Source organism: Dryobates pubescens, chromosome 24, assembly GCF_014839835.1.
Source record: "Dryobates pubescens isolate bDryPub1 chromosome 24, bDryPub1.pri, whole genome shotgun sequence".
Lineage (NCBI taxonomy): Eukaryota > Metazoa > Chordata > Aves > Piciformes > Picidae > Dryobates > Dryobates pubescens.
This window is the reverse complement of record NC_071635.1, coordinates 7,677,211-7,697,989: the sequence shown is the minus strand read 5'-3', so window position 1 is coordinate 7,697,989 and position 20,779 is coordinate 7,677,211. Positions and strand designations below refer to the sequence as shown.

The 20,779-nt window shown below is 42.4% G+C and overlaps 1 protein-coding gene across 1 annotated transcript in view; it reads right to left on the bottom strand.

The window, feature by feature from the left end:
* The window catches only part of FAT4 (FAT atypical cadherin 4), a 149,251-nt gene that overhangs the window by 67,339 nt on the left and 61,133 nt on the right, over positions 1-20,779 (bottom strand). Inside the window, exons 2-3 of the mRNA XM_009896010.2 lie at positions 6,941-7,072; positions 1,923-2,184 (exon numbers count right to left, since the gene is read on the bottom strand). Of these exons, the coding sequence (XP_009894312.2) occupies positions 1,923-2,184; positions 6,941-7,072 (394 nt within the window). The remainder of the gene's footprint in view (positions 1-1,922; positions 2,185-6,940; positions 7,073-20,779) is intronic.

Genomic DNA, 20,779 nt, shown 5'->3' with positions numbered 1-20,779 from the left:
CATTTCCAAGAAAATTAATCCTTTCATTCCTTCTCCATGGAGCCAGATGAATTGCATGTGTTACAACACAGTTAACGGGTTTTGAGCAACTGCTTATCATCAGAATGAAGAATAGGGCTACAGCTTCCTTTAACCCAGCTGAAGATGCTGGTATCTTTCACATCCATTTCAGTGCCTCAAGCTTTCTGACCGCAGGTTAATTGGTGAAGACGTCTGTCCTGAAGCTGGGTGGGATTGTCAGCCCTCCAGCAAGCTCGCAGCACGGTGAGGTCAGGGAAGCTCAGCAGAGCTGAGGCCCAGAGAAGGTACAATTCCCAGACACAGCTGCCAGACTGCAAGAGGAAGGGGCACAACTCTGTGGGACAGAGAATGGAGCCCCAAAGGGGGAAATCTCACAACACTTCCCCTCTGGATGAGCCTGCTGGCTGCTCTGGGACCACTGGAGAAAGGAACAGGAGAAACTGCAGCACTTCAAGTACTAAATCAGCCTGTTTCTCCCTCCAGCATCCATCACTGCTGAGCCGGGCACACAGCACAAACACACACCCCATCAGTGATTGAAGAGAATTACATTCACCACTTCAGTCACAGAATCAAAGAGTATCAGGTTGAAAGGGACCTCAGGGATCATCTGGTCCAGCCTTGGGAAAAGCACGGTCTAGGTAAGATGGCCCAGCACCCAGATGAATCTGAAAAGCATCCAGGAATACTCAAGTGTTAATACTCAAGTGTTTTGCTTAAACAGACCAGGCCTCAGGATTCTGAGTGACAAGAGAGAAGAGCATAGCCGGGGATCAGCAACCAAACCACCCTGCGCTACACAGACATCTCAGTTACTTCCAGACCCAATCATGGAGGCACAGCAGATTGCACTGTAATCCTTTTAACTCAAAACATTACTGAGTTTTGGGACTGAGGCTGCAGACAGTGCAAACGTGGGAGGCATGGGAGTATGTTACCAAGCTGAGCCTTCCAGACTTCTAAGTCAAAGTCATGTTTTAGGGCAAGCTTCTAAGGTGCTTTGGTTACTAATAGGGGCAGATACTGGTTTTGGACCAGCAGTCTATATAAAATACTGGAAACTTTTTATTGCCAGTAATACTCATTTCTCATCTGGAGACCTATAGTATAGCACAGCTTTTGAATTTTTTTTTTTGTGTGGTCTAAATATTTTCTAGCTTACAACCTAGCTTTCAAACATCAAAAGGCTCTTGCATATGAAACAAGCTCTGAAAGAAGAAAACAACAATTTAAGAGGTCAGTGGTTGTATTTAGGAAAGATAATTAATTACATAAAATGTAAGTTTTCTACAAAAACAGGAGTCAAAGACAAGAGCTAAGACATATGATGTTAGGGTTGGTAACTGAGCCCCATGCAGGGAATATTAAGGCGTCAGTGTATTAGTGACTGCTCAGCAGTCACCCATTTTGTGATCCTACACTTGAGGAATTAAGTGCTCCAAGTCACATTCACTGAAGATGGCTCACTAAATCAATACCAGCACCACCATTACTTCTTCATGACAGGTTATGCTTCTTCTATCAAGTAATTTTTTTCTGCTCCTGCTCCTCTGTTTACTGGTTTTTAAGTAGCTGCACTCAGAGGCTTCCATTGGGATACAAGCAAAATTTCTGTTCTGCATTTAGGACTTCTTGGAGTGGCAACTGTTTCTCTGTTCCCCACTGAAAAGAAATTTGGCTTCACTAGTGACACAGACTTCCTAGCACGCAGACTTTCACAGCACAATGAGGCATTTCTCCACTCCATCCCACAGATGCCTTCAGCATCTTCTGTTCCCTGATCAAGCCAGATAGATCTGCTCCTCCCACCCAACCCTCCCACACCCTCCCCAGCCTCAAGTCTCTGTGGATTGACAAAGCTTCAAAGAAATCATTTAATTTTAAAGCCATTTCCTGTTTACCTGGAGTGGCATCTTCTGGGATGTCAAAGGAATACACTGGCTTGGAGAATTTGGGAATATGGTCATTAACATCGCTAACAGTGATGTTTATTCTCATGTCTGAGGACTGTAGGCCATCATCAGCACGAACCAGCAAGGAGTACTTGGAGCGGCGCTCCCGGTCCAGGCGCTTGGTGGCTATCAGGTCTCCTGACTCGGGGTCAATGTGGAAGCTATCATCTGCACCGCTGATAATAGTGTATGTGACGAGGGCATTGGCTCCCTAAGCAAAAACAGAAGTGGTCAAATCAACTTATTTGCCAGCAAAACCGCATCCCCGTTTTCAGTAAGGCAAGAATCATTCCAGTAACTGCACTTGGCAAATAGTTTTCACAGCAGTTTCCTTTAATAAACAGCCTTCCTGCCCAGTCCCCCACCAAAGACCCACACACAGGCAGCTTTTATTTATGAGATGTGAAATGATGAAATTATCTAGACAACTTGTGCTCCATTCTTCATAAAAAAAAGATCACTTCCAGTCACTACCATACTGTGCCGTGATACCTGTTTTAATTGCAGACCAGCAGATACCTGTTTTAATTACCAGCCAGAAGTGTGACCAGCAGGATGAGGGAGCTGCCTCTCCCCCTTTACTCCGCTTTTGTGAGACCCCACCTGGAGTACTGAGTCCAGTTCTGGTGCCCCAGCATAAGAGGGACATGGAACTGCTGGAGTGGGTCCAGAGGAGGGCCAGAAAAATGATCAGAGGGCTGGAGAACCTCCCCTATGGAGACAGGCTGAGAGAGTTAGAGAAAAGAAGGCTATGAAGAGACCTTATAGTGGCCTTCCAGTACCTGAAGGGTGCCTATAGGAAAGCTGGGAAAGGGCTTTTTACAAGGGCTTGTTGTGACAGTATGAGAGGGAATTGACTGAAGCTTGGGGAGGGCAGATTTAGAATGGATGTTAGGAACAAATTCTCTACAGTAAGGGTGGTGAGACACTGAAACAGGTTGTCCAGGGGGGTTCTGAATGCTCCCTCCCTGGCAGCGTTCAAGGCCACATTGGATGAGGCCTTGGGCAGCTTCCCTTTTAACAGAGATCAGTGTTTATTCTTCCTCTTTTGTATTCAAAGGTTCAATTAAATCTCTGCCAGTGGGATCAGCTCTGCCTTTCTCACTCTGGAAGTAGGATGGAAGGAGGAGGAGTGAGAAGAATGCCAGAAGGGAGGACAAGAGGTAGCCATGCAGCAGCTCCACTGGCCAGCATGCATGGGAAGAGCCAGGAGAAACTCCTTGGAGCCTTGCTTGCAGCAGCCCCTCAAAGACCAGTTTCTGCATGGAAATACATTTATCCCTGTAAATAAATAACCCCAAAGTGACAAATCATGTGTTATTAAAATCACAGTACTGATCTCTTGGGTTGTGCTGGAAGTCAAAAGCATTTGCTTTTAGGTCAAATAAAATGCCTCATTTGTCCTTGGGAAAAACAAACACACACACCAACCAGATTGACATTGACTTTGAGCATTCTGGATAAAAGGAAAATAAAAGTAATGTTACACAGAAAAAAACCATAATCCTTTAAATCCTTCCCCCCCTCCAAAGATTGAAACTAAAACTTAGGACAAAACCATGGAAAATTATAGTCAAAATATACTGATACAGTGATTTTGCCTCAGCCCTGCCCTGTCACAAACACTGGGAAATTCCACCTGCATCCAGTCTGTACCATTGAATATTAATAAAGGAACCCACCCACCTTACAGATCTTTGCTCTGAGGAATACTAAGGTTTCCTAGAAAAAAGGAAGCTTCCTGAGCTCTGTCATTTTGGTTTTAGCACACTGACATTGGTCTTTAAGAGAAAACAGAATAAGAGCCAAGACCCTGGGTCACATCCTTCTTTCTGCATGACAGGCTTAAGAGCATGGAAGGTTTGGTAACCTCCACCATCTGATACCCATACTTACCTATACCCTGCATGACAACTGTTCCTGGCAATGCATTTTGGTGGATGAGCAGGTATTTACTGTGGCTTTTGTGGTGAATAGCAGATCAAAGAGATCAGGGAGAAAGAAATTCTACAGCTGTCTCAAACAGCTTTTACTTAAAAAAGCAAATTAACAGAGATAAACACCTGCTCGGATGAGAGACAAGTGTTAGTTGCCTGAACTCACAAGAGTGCCCCGTGCCAAACTTTCTCTCTGGGGTGTTGTTTCAAAGAGTTGGGCTGACCTAGCTATGAAATGAAATTTAGAAAGAAAACAACCTGCTGCAGGTGCCCAGCGCTGCAGAGTAGCAGGCAGTGCCTTGGTGTGCACAGCAGCTGTGTGCTCAGGTGTACCTTGGGGACCTCACCCGTTTTCCTCCAATTGTCCTGCTTAGATTCTCATCAAATGTTTTTTTTGCTAAGATTTCAAAGGTGACCACCTTCTTCTTTGCTTGTTTGACTGGCCAGCCTCCTCCTAATAGAGCACAGAGAAAACTGCAGAGACTAGTTTAATCGAAGTCGGAAGCTTATATGAATTAAGTGAGAAGCAAAACAAAATCTACTTTGTTTGTAAGGTTGGCTTGCAAACTTGCTATCTATTTATAAAACCTTTTAAAAAGCTGCACAGAAATTTCCCATCACCACTGACTTAAAAAAAAAAAGCTGCAAAGTGCTAGAAACTGTTCTAATTGTTAAAGCCTAGACACCTAGAGAGTGTCTTTCCACCTTTTCTCAGCAGGTCTTTGGGAGACCTTAACGCTGCCTTTCAGTACTTAAAGGAGGACAGTAAGAAAGATGGGGACAATCTTTTTAGCAGGGCTTGTTTTGACAGGAAAAGGGGTGATGGTTTTGAACTAAAAAGAGGGAGATTTTGCCTAGTTATAAGGATTGCTCAGAGAGGTGCTAGAAGCCCCATCCCTGGAAACATTCCAGGTCATGTTGGATGGGGCACTGAGCCACCTGATCTAGGTAAAGATGTCCCTTCCTATTGCAAAGGTTCGAATGAGTTTGGGTTTTCTACACCACTCAGCCAGTAGTTTTACGGGTTCTGTCACCCTTTGAAGCGACAACTTTGATCCTGAAATCTGTGCACATAGCAAAGGCAGTATGCTGGCTTAGTGAGTTGCATATAAGGGCTGCATGTACCAAAAAAAAAGAAGTCAAAAAGGCAGTATGTTGCCGGAATATCACATGAAAAACAAGGAGAGTTCACTGTGCCCTCCACTTCAAAGAGGAACAAAAAGCAAAAGGTAAGTATCTTGGCTCTAAACTGCATATTGCTAAGACACTCTGGACTCTGTAAAGAGCTTGAGTTCCAAATGTTGTGGTAGGGAAACTGTAATCATCTTGTCTTACAAAAAGATTGACTGATTTCTGTCTAAGGTAAAAAAAAAATCACTTCCCACTGAATGGAATGTTTCAGAATGGATAACAACTTAGGTGCAGTCCAGCAGTGGTCAAAAAGAGGCTGAAGCATAATATATTGCCAAAACCTTAGATTTCTCTTTGCCATATCAGGGCAGAGAGTGGTAGTTTGAACACTTCTTAATTTGAAGACAAACAGAACTTTTGTTACAGATATGCACCTTCCCAATTTTACTGTTTTTCCTTTTCTCTACAACAGGCTGCTACCAGAAAAATAAAGGGAAGAACAAAATGTTCATAATCACATGCATACCGTTCCTGGGGGGTTTTCCAGGGGTTCCCTCTGTAGCAGTAAGATTAAGTACATCAATTAACAATCACAGGACGACTAACCAAGCTAACACAAAAAAGGCCAGCAAGAAAAATTCTCTGGAGGAGGTTGAATTACCTTATTATTTGAATGCAAGAATTTCTCCTTGTTGTCAAGTGTAACCCTATATTTTAATGACAACACAAACTTCTTTCCATGCTCATATTGACTTTTTAGGCCTTTCCCCAATGGAAAGAATCAGCTTCAAGTGAAAGAAGCAGCATGATTAACATTTTCATAACTTACTTTCCAAAGGAAATGATTGTATCAAATGATATGTGGGTATGTTTGCCTGATGGATACAACAAGGCTGCAATATCCCTCACTAAACTGACTGGCCAAGTGCTTAACAGCTGCTCAAAGACTTCTGTTAATATCTTAATAGCTCCTTGGTTGCAGCATTCTCACAGTAATGAATCTAAGTGGGCAAAACTATTTTGCAAACAGGCTGATCTACACAACACATATTTTATCAGTATTTCTTTTCCTCCCCTTTGGGAGAAATAAAGCCTTTTGTAGGAAAGGATAATATTTATATTAAGTAGTTCTAGTCACAGGGCAAGTAGGCATTAACAAAAGTTTTCTTGCTGTCCAAGGCTCATCTCACATTAATTTTATTACACACCTTGAAATTGGGATGAATTGAAACATTGCTGCTTCAAAGCTAGGTTGGATCTCAAGCTGGGGTCTTGAATTGAGAACCAGTAAATCTTTATCATCAGCTGGGTAGTCCAGCACCTCCAATTCATTGGCTATGGTGTATGATGAGACTGATAGCAAGACCACCTAAAAGCAAAACGTGGGGTATTTTTTGCCATTGGTGGAATCACTGATTAAGAGATGTTGGGAAAGCCTTAAGTCATTACCAGAGAATCACAGAATGTTGTTTTGGGTTTGGAGAGATCTTTAGACTCTAGTCATGTAGTTCAACCTCACTGCAATGAGCAGGAACATCTCAAATTAGAAAGTTTGCTCACATACCAAAACAACCTGATCTGGAATGTTCCCAGGGATGGGACACCTACCACCTCTCTGGGCAATATGGGACAGTGTTTCACCACCCTCATTGTAAAAAATTTCTTCCTTAGGAGAAAATGGCATGCAAACCAGTCTTCAAGCATGAGGATATTTGTCTTGCTTGTGAGTGCTTGCCTCTGCACGACTCCATGATACCGAACACAGGTTCACAAACAGGCCACATGCAGTGACCACCAGCACTCCCAAAGCAAAGCTGTCATGAAGGCAAGAGGTAAAAACACACATTTCCAAACCAGCATTTTTAGTACAGATATTCAGATATAAACCCATGCTCCTACCTCATCAGCATCCATGGCTGTCAGCTGCAATATTTTAGATCCATCTCCTATATTCTCCTCCACTGTCAGATCCAGCATATCTGTGGGGAATACCGGCGGGTTGTCATTGATATCCTGAAGTGTTATTTCCACCTGGATAAAGCAAGATTCAGGAGAAGTTTCGTGAGCACTGCAAGTTAGACACTGATTGGACCTGAATGTTACAAATCACCCAGTTCTTAAAGGAATCAGGTAAATTGTTCTTAATCACGTGAATTAGAACATTCCCAAATCACACCAACAACAGGCGAAGCCCCTCCGGATATGAAAATTCCACATTGTTATAAAATACCCATAGGAAAGCCTCTAACATAAATAAAGTTAATTTGACTTGTTGATAGCAACTGATTTTAAATGGTCCTAGTCTAGTTTACATTGGAAAAGATCCACTGATGGACTGTCATTGTAATCCTCAAAGTCAGCCTCTGGAGAATAGCTGCCAAGTCCCGGGGCAGGAGATCATTCAACCGTTAAATGCTGCCTGACATAAAGATGAGGTGGTGTAAAATTCTCTCTGAAATGTTTATATATTGGCAACTCTCTGTTCAGAGAGAGGAAAAAACACCCTTGCACTTTATACTTCAAAAAAATAAAATCTGAGTTTTGCTCTCTCTAAGCCCTCCCCTAATTGCAAACATAAATGTTGCTTTAGAAGCACCCACTAGCATCTAGTTTCCTTGCCTGTGCACACCTAAACACATGTTCTTTTCAGATGCAATATTTGTGTGCTTTTCCAAGTAGCAAAGACAGTGCCCAAAAGGCTGCTTTGTGTTCTTTACTCCTAGTTTTTCACAAGCAAGATTGCTGCCCTGCTGATGTTAATTCAAAAAGCTGCTCTGAATATCACCATTGGTCTCTGGTATATAAGCCACATAGGGAGACACTTTCCACCTAGGCAAAGCCATCCTCAGTCACTTCAAGAAAGTGAACTCTTTCAGTTTGTGTTTGGTATTCATACCTGCAGTAGGTTACTGTTACTCTCAGCCTGCCAGAACTTTTCCACAGGGCTGAAAAGAACGGCAGTGTCTTTAAAAATGGAGCAAATAATACATTCATATTAAAGATATATTTGCAGGGAGCACAGACAAAATACCGGTCCTATAGCTCCTCCATGGCCTTTCAGAGAAGGCCATTACTTATTTATACCATATTTAATTTCTTTTATCGTGCAGAAATGGTACATAAAAGTTTGAGACAGATTAAAACAGGAGGTATTATCATCAAATTTAAATCTCTGCTTAGAGAAGCAGAAGTGCTGACCAGACCATCAGGAACAAACCATCCTGATACAAACTATCAGGGAATAGAACAGCCCAGGTTGGTTTTCGTGGTGATTGCTGCATCTGGGTGACAATTAATCACACAAAATGGCAGAGCTGCAGTGAAAAACGACAGATGAAGGATTTTTGCCCCCCCTGAACTGGCACAGCAAACTATATATGCTCTGTTGCTCAAAGTATAGCATTTCCCCAGATATGGTTTCAAGGTAAAGCAGCTGCACAGCTCTAAAATTTATTTATTCATACTATACATGTCATGGGCAGCTAATGTTTCAACTGCAGGTGACATTTCACCACCAGAAACCTTTTTCATGAGGGACTGCCCTTTGTAAAAATGGTATGAAAAATATATGACAGCTTCTGGGGGTTTGGGTTAGAAGCTGTGCGTTGCCTACAGCTTGTATAATGTAAACCAGTCAGAATCCAAGAATCCAGATGGCTAAGGGTTGGGGACAAAATCAATTCATTATAAAGTCACGTTCCACAGAACTGGACAGAAAAAAAGAAGAAGAAGAGAGTAAGCAATTTTATCCTGAAAAATCAGCTCACAAGTAAAGAAAGACACTGTTATTTCATACCAAAGACATGCTTTAAAAGGTGTAAAAAAAAATCAGGAAATCCTCTAATAAGGGAGAGAAACTTTTAGACAGAGACCACAATTTTATTTGTTCAAGGGGGAACTGAAAAAAAAAAAAATCAGAAACTTCTGTGTGTAGGACTCAGAAAGCTTTTGTGCATGTGTTTGTGAAATCTACACAAAACTACACTACATGTGTGCAAACTGTAGAATAATGCTTTTCCCTCACATGTTTAATGTATCAGGAAAAGCAAATAAACAAAACCACTGAAAAAAAATTAAACCTCTCCCTCATATTTATTCTGTAGAAAAATGTGTTGCTTATTTACTGTGCCTTGTGAAATAAACAGAATAATTTTACATATCAATTTCTACACAAACTAATTCTGGGTGATTTTTTGTGTGTGTGTTTGTTTTAATGTTCAATTCATAGATCATAGAATGGTTTGGCTTGGAAGGGACACCGCAGTCACTGGAGACATATTCCACTAGATCAGGTTGCTCAGAGCCTTGCTGAGCCTGACCTTGAATTGTCTCCAGGGATGAGGCCTCAACTACCTCCCTGGGCAACTTGTTGCAGTGTTCCACCACCCTCATGGTAAAGAATTTGTTCCTAACATCCAGTCTAAACCTGCATACAGCAAACCACAAAGACTTGCAAAAGCAGTGAGTCAAACAATAGCAAATTTCCCTGAGTTTGAATCACAGTTCTCATTCTTCAGGCTTAGTGACATTCTCACAACTAATGCCATGCCCTGGCCATTATTACACATGGTCAACCCATCCTCAGCTCTGACAATCTGATTGCTGCAGCTTGCTGTCACAGACATTTTCAAAGCAGAGGAAGCATTAATTACTTTGAGCTTGTTAACATTATTATTTGCTGCTCAGATTAGTCTCTTGTGGTTTTTCTCCTTAAATTCCCAAGAGATTGAGGCAGCACTTGTTTCAAACAGTTTTGCCTCAATTTACTTTAAATGTAGATGTAAGGAAAAACAAGACTGCTTTTCTGCATTCAGACAAACCCCTCAGGCCCTAACTGGTATAAAAAAACCATACCAGGACCTCATTTCATAAAGCACAGAGTATCTATTTAAACATTTAGGGCATGAACCTGAACAAGAGAACTTGCTTGGAAACTCACTGTTGTTTCAAAATGCTGTCTTTACTTTGAGGAAAGTATAAAATACCATCTTTGAAGTAACTGATGGCATTGATGAGGAGCCTCTATAAAAGGGACTCTTCACAAAGAGTGATGCTGCAGTGTAACATCTTCCATAGCTTCCTACTCTGTACCTGGTTCTGAAAGCAACTTATTCTCAAGGGCAAGAAGGAACTCAATTATGATGGAAGCCAAGGGAAAAAGTAAAGATTCTTTTTTTTTTGCTTTGTGTTTGAATAATCTATTCTTATATTTATTGATTATTTATGTTGAATTAAGGAACAGTTGCTAAAAGATGAAATTTAGCTTCTTAGCACAAAAGAACCAATCCACTTCCAAACTATTAGTACCCAGGCAATTATCACTGAGCAGGCGAGACAAATTCCATGCCCAACACAAAAAGCTTAACATGAGAGTTTCATTCTGGAACAAGAAATCATTTTAGTGACTAAATGTATTGGGTTTATCAGCTACAAAGGTATGCAAAATAAAACATTGCACTGGCAGGCAGTGTGCCAAATTCCACCTGGTCGTAGCGCCTTCTACAAACCTATGGACTTGTTTGGCCAGAACCTACTCCTCTGCTTTATTACACTTATTACTTTTCCTTTTACTTCAAGGTGAGGAAGGTTTACATAGACAGCCTACTTTTCTACAGTTCTTCCATCTATCAAATGAGAACGAGAGGAAAAAAAGAAGCCCCAGGAAAGTGGCAGAATGAGCTCATGTGGCAGCAGCGGGGGGCCCAAAAGGCGTGCAGCCGTTCTTGCTTGCAGCCACCCTGTCCCTGTTACACGCTCGATCAGAGATCTACAGATAGAACATGACCTAAGAAGAAAGGAACTCCCAGATGCCTCCCATGTTCAATACTTCTTCAAATGCTACAGCTATTTGATTAAAGATCAAACAGAGTAGAAAGGCAACAGCTTTTCTTTCAATTTAAACGTTGTTGAGTCATTCTTCTTCCCTTTGCTTGCTGCCGTGATGTTCGCTGCCTCTCTCAAGAGATACCATCTAACAATCTACAGGCAGCACTGGCACACATCACCCTGAAGACTTTGCCTTTATGCTTTAAGCCATTACATGATCCTTCACATTAAAAAAATTAAAGGAGTTCTTCTTTGCTAGAGACTGTTGCAGTGCATCAGCAATTTTAAACAGAACAGAAGGATTCTATTCCTCAACCCTTAGCAAATATTCTAAATAATGTCATTCATCATGATGAAAGGATAACTCAACTATGAATTTATCACATCCATGTCACTAACTGAAGAATCCAGGCAACACTAGCCATTTTTCTCCTGCCTCCATCACTACAGCTCTTTTATTCACCCAGCAAACAGTGTTCCTCTAACCATAAACCAAGAGACATACATGTAAATTCCTCTTTTACTGATGTGAGTAATCATATTAGATGCTCAAATGTGTGAAGTTATGGCTATACCAAGCCTTTGCAGGTCCAGTGCATGCATAGTTCACATGCTGGAATGTGTCCAGAGGAGGGCAACAAAGCTGAGGAGGGGTTTGGAGCACAAGACCTATGAGGAGAGGCTGAGGGAGCTGGGGTTGCTTAGCCTGGAGAAGAGGAGGCTCAGGGCAGACCTAATTGCTGTCTACAACTACCTGAGGGAGGTTGTAGCCAGGAGGGGGTTGGTCTCTTCTCCCAGGCAACCAGCACCAGAACAAGAGGACACAGTCTCAAACTGCGCCACGGGAGGTTTAGGCTGGATGTCAGGAAGAAATTCTTCACAGAGAGAGTTGTTAGCCATTGGAATGGGCTGCCCAGGGAGGTGGTGGAGTCACCATCACTGGAGGTGTTTAGGAGGAGACTTGATGGGGTGCTTGGTGCCATGGTTTAGTTGATTAGATAGTGTTGGATGATAGGTTGGACACAATGATCTTGAAGGTCTCTTCCAACCTGATCTGGTCTATTCTATTCTATTCTGGTCTATTCTATTCATGCTTCCACCAAGCTGAAGATGGAGGTCAAGTACCAGAGTACAAGAAAGCAAAATTTCATTTCAAGAAAAGAAGAACAATCCTTGCTTAAAAAAAATAAAAATAATAGTAATAAAAAAAACTTCCTCTTCCCAGAAAAATCTCTACAAGAATGTTTTTAATAATGACAAGAACCCATAAGCTACCCTGAATCAGCTTCCCACCTTGCTCTAACTAAAATACTTGGAAAGAGTAAGCGTGGAGGCGAAAAATAAACACATGTTTAAAATTGCTTGAACAACCAATAATAGCATAGCTCAGGGAGGTGGGAAACCTGAAGTGCAGGTCATGCATATTTGCAATTTCCACAACAAGATGGAAAGCCCATTTATAAAGAAAATGTCATGGGACAAGGCAATAGCTTTTGCTTAGAGGCTGAATGATGTTTCTGAATATTCCCACTTTTCAGGAGGGAAACAATCCCAGTGCATGCTGGTACAATAAAAATCACATTAGTCTATTGTGCTGCAGGCCAGCAAACCTGTTAAATAGAAAAAGTTGTTGAGAATCCCACTGTTAACAGTGGGAAGATTGCACCCAGGGAGAAAACGTCAAAGAAAACCCCAAACCAAGCAGCTCGAAAAACACACTGCCTGGAAAGAAAAAAACCAGACAAGTTTGAATGTCCAGAGGCAGCAGCTGTCACTTGATCTTTGAGTTTTGGGGTTACACCTTTGAAAACAAATCAGTGTAGTGAATATAATCCAAATCCTGCAGGCAAAGTCCCTAATTTTAAGTGACAGTGACAAGTGCTTAGGCAGTAAGTGGATGTGTCAGCCATACACTTAGACCGTAGACACTTGAGATCTCTCTACAGGAGACCAGAACACTAGACTTGGTTTTGATGTCTGAGCTCAACTAACTTCGTATAAAAAGTGATGATTTGAAAGCTGCCCTGAACTACATGACTGCCCACTCCATCCCAATGCAGATCAAGTATCGACCCAGCATGGGACAACAGTTTGAGCCCAACAAGAGCAGCGATTATTAGTAGCATTTCCTTTTCCCTCTCAGAATCAGGAATTACTGCTGATTAGCAGTATTTTTGTCAATCTGTGTCCAGTTCTGGGCCCCTCAATTTAAGAAGGACATTGAGACTCTTGAATGTGTCCAGAGAAGGGCAACGAGGCTGGGGAGAGGCCTCAAAAACAAGCCCTACGAGGAGAGGCTGAGGGAGTTGGGGTTGTTTAGCCTGGAGAAGAGGAGGCTCAGGGGAGACCTTATTGCTGTCTACAGCTACCTGAAGGGAGGTTGGAGTCAGGAGGGAATTGGTCTCTTCTCCCAGGAAACCAGCACCAGAACAAGAGGACACAGTTTCAAGCTGTGCCAGGGGAAGTTTAGGCCGGAGGTGAGGAGAAAGTTCTTCCCAGAGAGAGTTGTTAGCCATTGGAATGTGCTGCCCAGGGAGGTGGTGGAGTCCCCATCCCTGGATGTGTTCAAGAGGGGATTGGATGTGGCACTTGGTGCCATGGTTTTGTAGTCATGAGGTGTTGGGTGACAGGTTGGACTTGATGATCTTTGAGGTCTTTTCCAACCTTATTGATTCTATGTCTCTTTTTCTCCATTAAATAATAATTAGGTTTCCCTGAATGTTAAGTTTTATATAGTGGATTCCTAGGTAATTTTAACCTGTGGGCTAAATGGTGGAAGATCAGAATGCTTCCAATATCTCACTGATTTAACTGACACTACTTAAAAAAAGCATCAAATATTTTGGGTTGGAAGGGACCTTTAAAGCTCATGTAGTCCCATACCCTGCAGTCAACAGGAACATCTTCAACTAGATCAGGTTGCTCAGAGCCCCATCCAACCTGACCTGGAATGCTTCCAGGGATGGGGCTTCTATTACCTCTCTCTACCCATTCCAGTGTAAAAAATGTATTCCTTTTTTCTAGTCTAAATCAGATGTAAATCTGCTCCCACTGTTATTTAAAATGATAATAATAATAATGATAAGATGTCACTTTCTTGTGTGGACTCTGAAGGAATGCTCACCTTTGGGGTGCAAAGAGAAGGTGCTACAATTTGTTTCTTTTTCTCTTGTTTTTGATTTTGGGGGTGGTTTTGATTTCTTGTGTGTGTGTGCTTTTGGGGGGGGTGGGTGTTGTTGTTTGGGGGGGCGGATTTTGCCCTTTTTTGTTTTGCTTAGGTGGCCACTGGGAGTTGCACTGCCTGGAGTCTTGATTAAATGTTTCACTGCCTCCAGCACACTTCATCACGCAGCATAGCCAAAATCTATTCTGGCTTACCAGTGACTCATGCTTTAGCTATGAGAAGACCATAATAAAGAACATTTTACATAAAAATGCCAAAAAGGTTGGTAATTTGATTCTAAGTAGGTATGCAAGGTCTCTGCATCCAGCCTGCACAGACAATAAGGCATTGTCTGGAAATGTGTTACCTACTGTGGTTACATCTAACCTCCCAGCAAAGCCCAGATGATTCTGCCACTGAAAAGAAACATCTTGTTCTTGTGAGAGGGCTGCAAACACCACTTCCAGCAGACATGCAGTACCATTTAGCCATTTGTGCTGGGGATCCATCAGTACCTGGGAAGGGTGCTCATTAAAGCCAGCAACATAGGACCCAGTATTATTTATGAGCCTGTGAGTAAACATGTGTGGCTGATAAACTGTGTCCCTCCACATGCTCATGGCAACAGATGAACACACACTAGAGCAGCAGATATAAATTGACTTCAGAAACTGTTATATGCAGGGATTACTCCTTACATGCACACCAGACATCAAAGAAGCACACAAGGGCCATACTGACACAGCCATTAATGAAATGAGCACTGGATCTGGATGCTCACCCTGCTGCTCAGCAGCTCCCTGGCCCAAGGTCAGCAGCAAAGATGCTCTCTGGGCTCCCCAGACCTCTGCTTCAACCAAGCTGTTCATGTGATTAGATACCCTATCAGGTCCCTCCAGGCAAAGAGTTGTCCTCCACACAGAAAAGCCACGGACTTGTTGGAGTGGGTCCAGCAGAGGCCACAAAAACCAATGAGAGGGATGGAACACCTTCCCTAAGAAGAAAGGCTGAGAGAAATGGAATTGTTCAGCCTGGAGAAGAGAAGGCTCCACAGAGACCTTATTGTAGACTTTCAGTACTTAAAGGTGGCCTATAAGGTGGCCCTGCTAAATGACTGTTCCCATCTTTCTTATAGGCCTTCATAACGACAAGTAGGGCTTTAGGGGGTGATTCCATTGTTTGAAAAGCCAGAACAGGAAAACAAAAAAAGTTTTTCCAAAAGACAAAGCAAGCCATGTTGTCACTCCTGTTTCTCTCTGAAATCAGTATTTTCAGTTAATGTTTTAATGTTTAAGCACTACATCACTTACTGCTCTCTAAAAAGAGTCACGGTCTCACATGCAACAGAAGGAATTAAGACTGGGTTCAGGAATGCACTACTCAACCCTTGGCTAATTTAAGAAAGCAAGAGCAGGCTGACTTTAAAATGCACATCAGAACACACACAATCACGTATGTGGAACCCCAAAATAACCCAACCTCACAAGGAATGAGAGAGAAACGTCAGAGAGGTACAAGATGCAAAAGTGATAAGAAATGCCACAAGCGGTTGTGGGGTTTTCCCCCTTCACCACCAAACCCATAATGAAATACAGGTTCTTTTGTCAGCTCTGATAAATGAGTAACATGTGGAGCTCAGTCAACATTCATACAGTTGAGAGAAAAAAAAAAAAAGAGAGATTGATTGCTCAACTAAGTTATTCTGAATTCCAGTTCAATAGGACCAACTAACATACTAGGACCTCTCCCAAGTCTGCCCAGAAAGGGCAACCCAGTGGGACCAAAGCATTGCTGGACCAGCATGAAGGACCATAAGCTGCTCTAAATGCATACAGCACCCCTGTACACAAGTGTGTATACCTGCACATAACAAAGCTCAGGTTGCCAGGCCAATCTACCTGCTCATTGCAGGCACCTGGAGAGGGACATGGCAGAGCTTCTCCAAGTCTCGTCTCCCACCACGCCAGACCTGATGATGCAGTCCAGGTGAGCACAAGCACACTTTCCCTGGAGAAGATGACATGAACCATGACACCCCCCAAGACTGCAGAGCATCAGTTTTCCACTCTACACTGGAACAACATCTCACAGAAGTTTTACAGAACAAGTCAGTGCACAAGCACTAGCACATTCACTTAATCTAGAAGACCATGAATAGTGCCCAAGCGCTATTGCATTCACTTAATCCAGAAGACCATGAGTGTGTGCATGCTCCAACTTGTAATCTCAATGTGGAAATGCACTGACCTGGGAAGAACCATGGGAATATACACTTCAGTGACTGCAACATGCACTAGAAAGAGCAGTTTACTATGGCACACATTTCAAGGTGCAGTTGGTTCTTACACCTCTGTCAGGCCACTGAGCATGGTGAGGAGAGCAGGAAGAACAGAGCAGATCCATCCATACCTTGATGGTATGGATTCCTCTACCCATCCTTTCCCTGCCTACCCATAGATGCTAGGACAGGCACACACACACACACAGAGTCCTATATCATTTCCCCAGATAAAAGGACAGATTTTCCTCATCAAGATGTTTGCTTCAGTGCCTAGCAGTACTTCTAGTCACAAAACCTATTCCAAATACCTGCCAAACCAATACAAACACTTGGCCAACACCAGGGAGGTTTAGCTCACTAGTTTGGGAAAGGTTTGGAATTTCTAATTTTATATATATTTTTTTAAAATACTTAAACCACTGTACATTTGGGAACTGTTTAGTTTATAACTTTGCATTTAATTAAATGAGGTCTACTGCCATGTAATAAGAAATTGATTGAATTGGTAAGAACGTTTCTGGCCATGCCAGGAAAAAAACACCAGAGATGATAAAAATAAGAAGGATATAGGCAGAAAAAGTAAGCATTAGCAGTTCAAGAATGGGAATATCACACCTTTAAACTAAATACATCACCCAGTTAAACTTCCAGGTGTGACATTTAAGACATATTCAATCACAAGGACATTAGGATAAATCCACTCTATCACTGAACATTGGAGTCAAGAAACCACGGGTTGATTTTTTACCTTGGAAGTGAAAGGGGATTAAAGATACAGGACTGAATGTTGGCTGATGTTTTGCAGTGTTATGAGGGCTGTATAGTGGCAAATTTCAGAGTGAAAAAAGGCTATATGAGTCTAAATAGAATTCAGCAAATAAAATACAGAAGGCCAATGTGTTACACTCTAATTGAACATTTAGGAGAATGGGCCCATTTTCCATAAATGCCTAAAAGCTTTTCCCCCCACAGCATCAACAGGCTGCTAGCTAAAAGCTCCAAATGTTTCACATGCTCCTAAAAATTTCAGGGAAACATCCTGCTCACCTTATTCTGCAGCAGCTTCACATCTGCTCCTGCAGCACTGGGGGTGGGTGTTCCCTCCCTGTGGCTACAGGCCACTCGCAGCCAGAAAGGCTTTTTCATGTGGCCACGTATGTGCCTTCTCATCATGGTTGCCCTCAACAGGCCCAGCTGACCATCAAGGCTACGGTAGCAGAGTCTCCTCTGCCAGCTGGGCAAGCATCTGGGTAATCAGAGGATCATGAAGAGAGTTGGTTAACGTGACTTTGCTTAGTGCCACTGAATCCACACCACCTGGCTCTACACTGCAGGTTTGTACTCCCTTGCTTTTTCTGACCCTCTGCATGGCTGAAAGAGACACTGCAGGTCTGCCAGAACAAACATCATGTCATGTGGGCCTTCACCAGACTGGGAGATTCAAATTTACATAGAACTACAGACTTCCATCTCGAGAAAAGCGCTGAAGAGCTGAACAATAGGAATTTTTTTTAGCCTGGGAATGTGGAAAGTGGCTGAAAGTAATTGATACAATTTTTCATGGCAGCCAACAAGTTTTAGCATCCCCCCCACACTTCTTTTTCAAATTTTCTTAATCAGCTGTTGCTCTTTGGATTTGACATAGAAAATCAAGCATTAAAGACTAATTAAAAGTCAGCTTTCAGATCTATCATTTCATCACTTCTGTAAATATATACATAACCCTGTGCCCTGAAGAAAAAGCAAGCTAAAGAAAACAGGCACTCACAGGAATGGCTGGAGTAGCTGGAACAGTGTGCTGATGTGGGATTCTCACAGTCATCTTCCTTAATAAAGAATATGAGGTGTTTTATTTGAGCATAAAGGCAGAGATTTTACTTTTATTGGTTTCCTAAAGATATGGCACGTCTTTCATTCTATGTGGAACCTACAGCAACCTATGAAGTTATACTCTCTGGCCTCTGCAGTCCATAATAAGAACTTTTAAGAGTCCAACTCCTATACAGACATCCAAGGACTATTATTACAGTTCTCTCCCCCAATACCAGTGACTTTGCACTGCAGCCAGGCTCTCATTGACTTCCAAGATGAGACCTTAAGGGAAGAGCAAAGAGAGACTGTAGACATCTACATACAACACATCAGCAGAGTGAACTTAACTAATGGCCATAAGAATGGGCTGCCCAGGGAGGTGGTGGAGTCACCGTCCCTGGAGGTGTTCAAGAAAGGATGGGACGTGGCACTTGAAGCCATGGTTTAGTTAGTCATGAGGTGTTGGGTGATAGGTTGGACTTGATGATCTCTGAGGTCTTTTCCAACCTTATCAATTCTATGAAACTAAGAGCTTCTGTGGTTAATTCCTTCCTCCAATGGTTGACTAAAATGCTAGTGTAGTACATTTCTAGGCTGCCTGGAAGGAGAGGGCACAGGTAAGAATCATAGAATGCTTTGGGTTAGATGGGACCTTTAAAGGTCATCAAGTCCAAGCCCCCAGCAGTGAGCAGGGACTTGCCCAATAGCATGAGGTTGCTCAGAACCCTGTCCAGCCTGACCTGGAATGTTTCCAGAGATGGGGCTTCTACCACCAATCTGGGAAATCCCTTCCCTCACTGTAAAAAATGTCTTCCTTCTACCTAGTCTGAATCTCCCCTCTTGAAGTCCATCACCTCTTGTCCTATCACAAAAGGCCCTGCTGAAAAGATTGTCACCATCTTTCTATATGCCCCCTTTAAGTACTGAAAGGCTGCAATAAGATTTTCCCAGAACCTTTTAGTCTCCAGGCTAAATAACTCCAATGCTCCCAACCTGTGCATATAGGAGATGTGTTTTATCCCTCTGATAACTTTTTGTGGCTCTTCTCCTCCTCAGTTGAATGCTTGATGATGTGTGCTGTTCAGCAGCCCTCCTATGGGACACTCCATGACTGATCTGGGGACACTTCACAGCCACCTGCTCCCAACAGACATTATAAAAATGTACTTTTCTTGTGGACAGTTCTAAGCAAGCACTGATTACTGAGTCAGAAATATCACCAGCAGTTGACAATTATAGTACAAACACAGCTGTCAGGATGGCCATTTGGACTGCTCCAGACAAAGAATGACCAAACCAAAGCCTCCCTTCAATCAAGTCAAAACTAACCTTGAGTTTCGATAATCTTAGTAAACTTTAAAGGGGGGAAGAAAAAAGAGAAGAGACAAATACACTGGCATTTCTGCATATCTTAATTTTATGTGGCAGGAAGCAGAAACACCACAAGAAAATGGTTCTCATGGTATTTCCAGCACAAGTGAAACCAAAGAGACTTCTCATGTTCAGGTCCCTGTCTGATGTCCTGACTAAACCGACTCAGCAATCCCATGCATGATAGCGCTTGGGGTTTTCAGTTATTATCCTGATCATGCCAAATCTTTGATCCTTTGAAAATTCACCACCACTGGTCATTACTACAAACCTCTGGATTGTCAAAAACGTATGGGAAGAATTTTAGCAGGGCTGAGAATCACCAGTTCCCTTCTGAGGGGCATGCTCGGGGGATGGCGCCGGGGGTTGGGGGGGGGGTGAGGGGGGAGAAGCCCAACAATCAGAATGAATGTTCAAACATAACCATAAAAGATTCAGGACTTCTTCACCCTTAAAGTTCAAAGCACCCTCAAAGTTCAAGCACCCTTAAATACATGACTAAAAGATGCAATTCCCTCTCTGGAAGACTGAACCTAAACCAAATTTCTTGGTGTTTATCTTTTGTCTCGCTTCTCCATTCCTCAAAGGTGACACAAAAGGTCATGCATTCAATAAAGTGTTTAGGCTCTAGCATGGGGTTTTTTTATTCAGAAACATAAGGGGCTCTTCTCTAAATGATCTTGCAGTTTGAACTGAAACAGCATCAGTCTTGGTGGTTTTAACTGAATCAAGCAGTTCTATGTACTGGGTGTCCAAACCGGCCCCCCGTCCATGTGGAACAGATTAGAAGATGATCATTCATTGTATGGTCACAATTGAAGCATTTCAATAGTTTTATAAACAATCAGGGGGAGGGGGAAAAGTGCTTTGAGAACAAAAATGGAATGGTTTAGAGTGAAATGATTGTATTGTGTTGAAGGGGAGGAGAACAGAAACAGAGAGGAGGAAACAAATAATATATTAAAGCACAGAGAGTCATCTCTTGGCTCTTAGTAAGAAAATAATGGCAATAAAACTGGGCATTATGGAGAGGTCTACGAAATAAAGCTGCAGTTTCTCCCTCTTTTTGTACTGTTTCCTCCACCACCACCTAAAATTCCTAAATCCCAACCTTCCACAGAGCTTTTGTTTGTTTGTTTTTTCAGCATAATGTAGAAGAATGCCAGAGCAAAACTTTAATGTAAAAAAAAAAGATGTATTTTTAGGTAACAACTTTGAAAGCTTTCTGAGATAGTTATCAAGCAATGGAAAGAAGGAAAGCAAGGCAGTCAAGGGGGTCTGAATA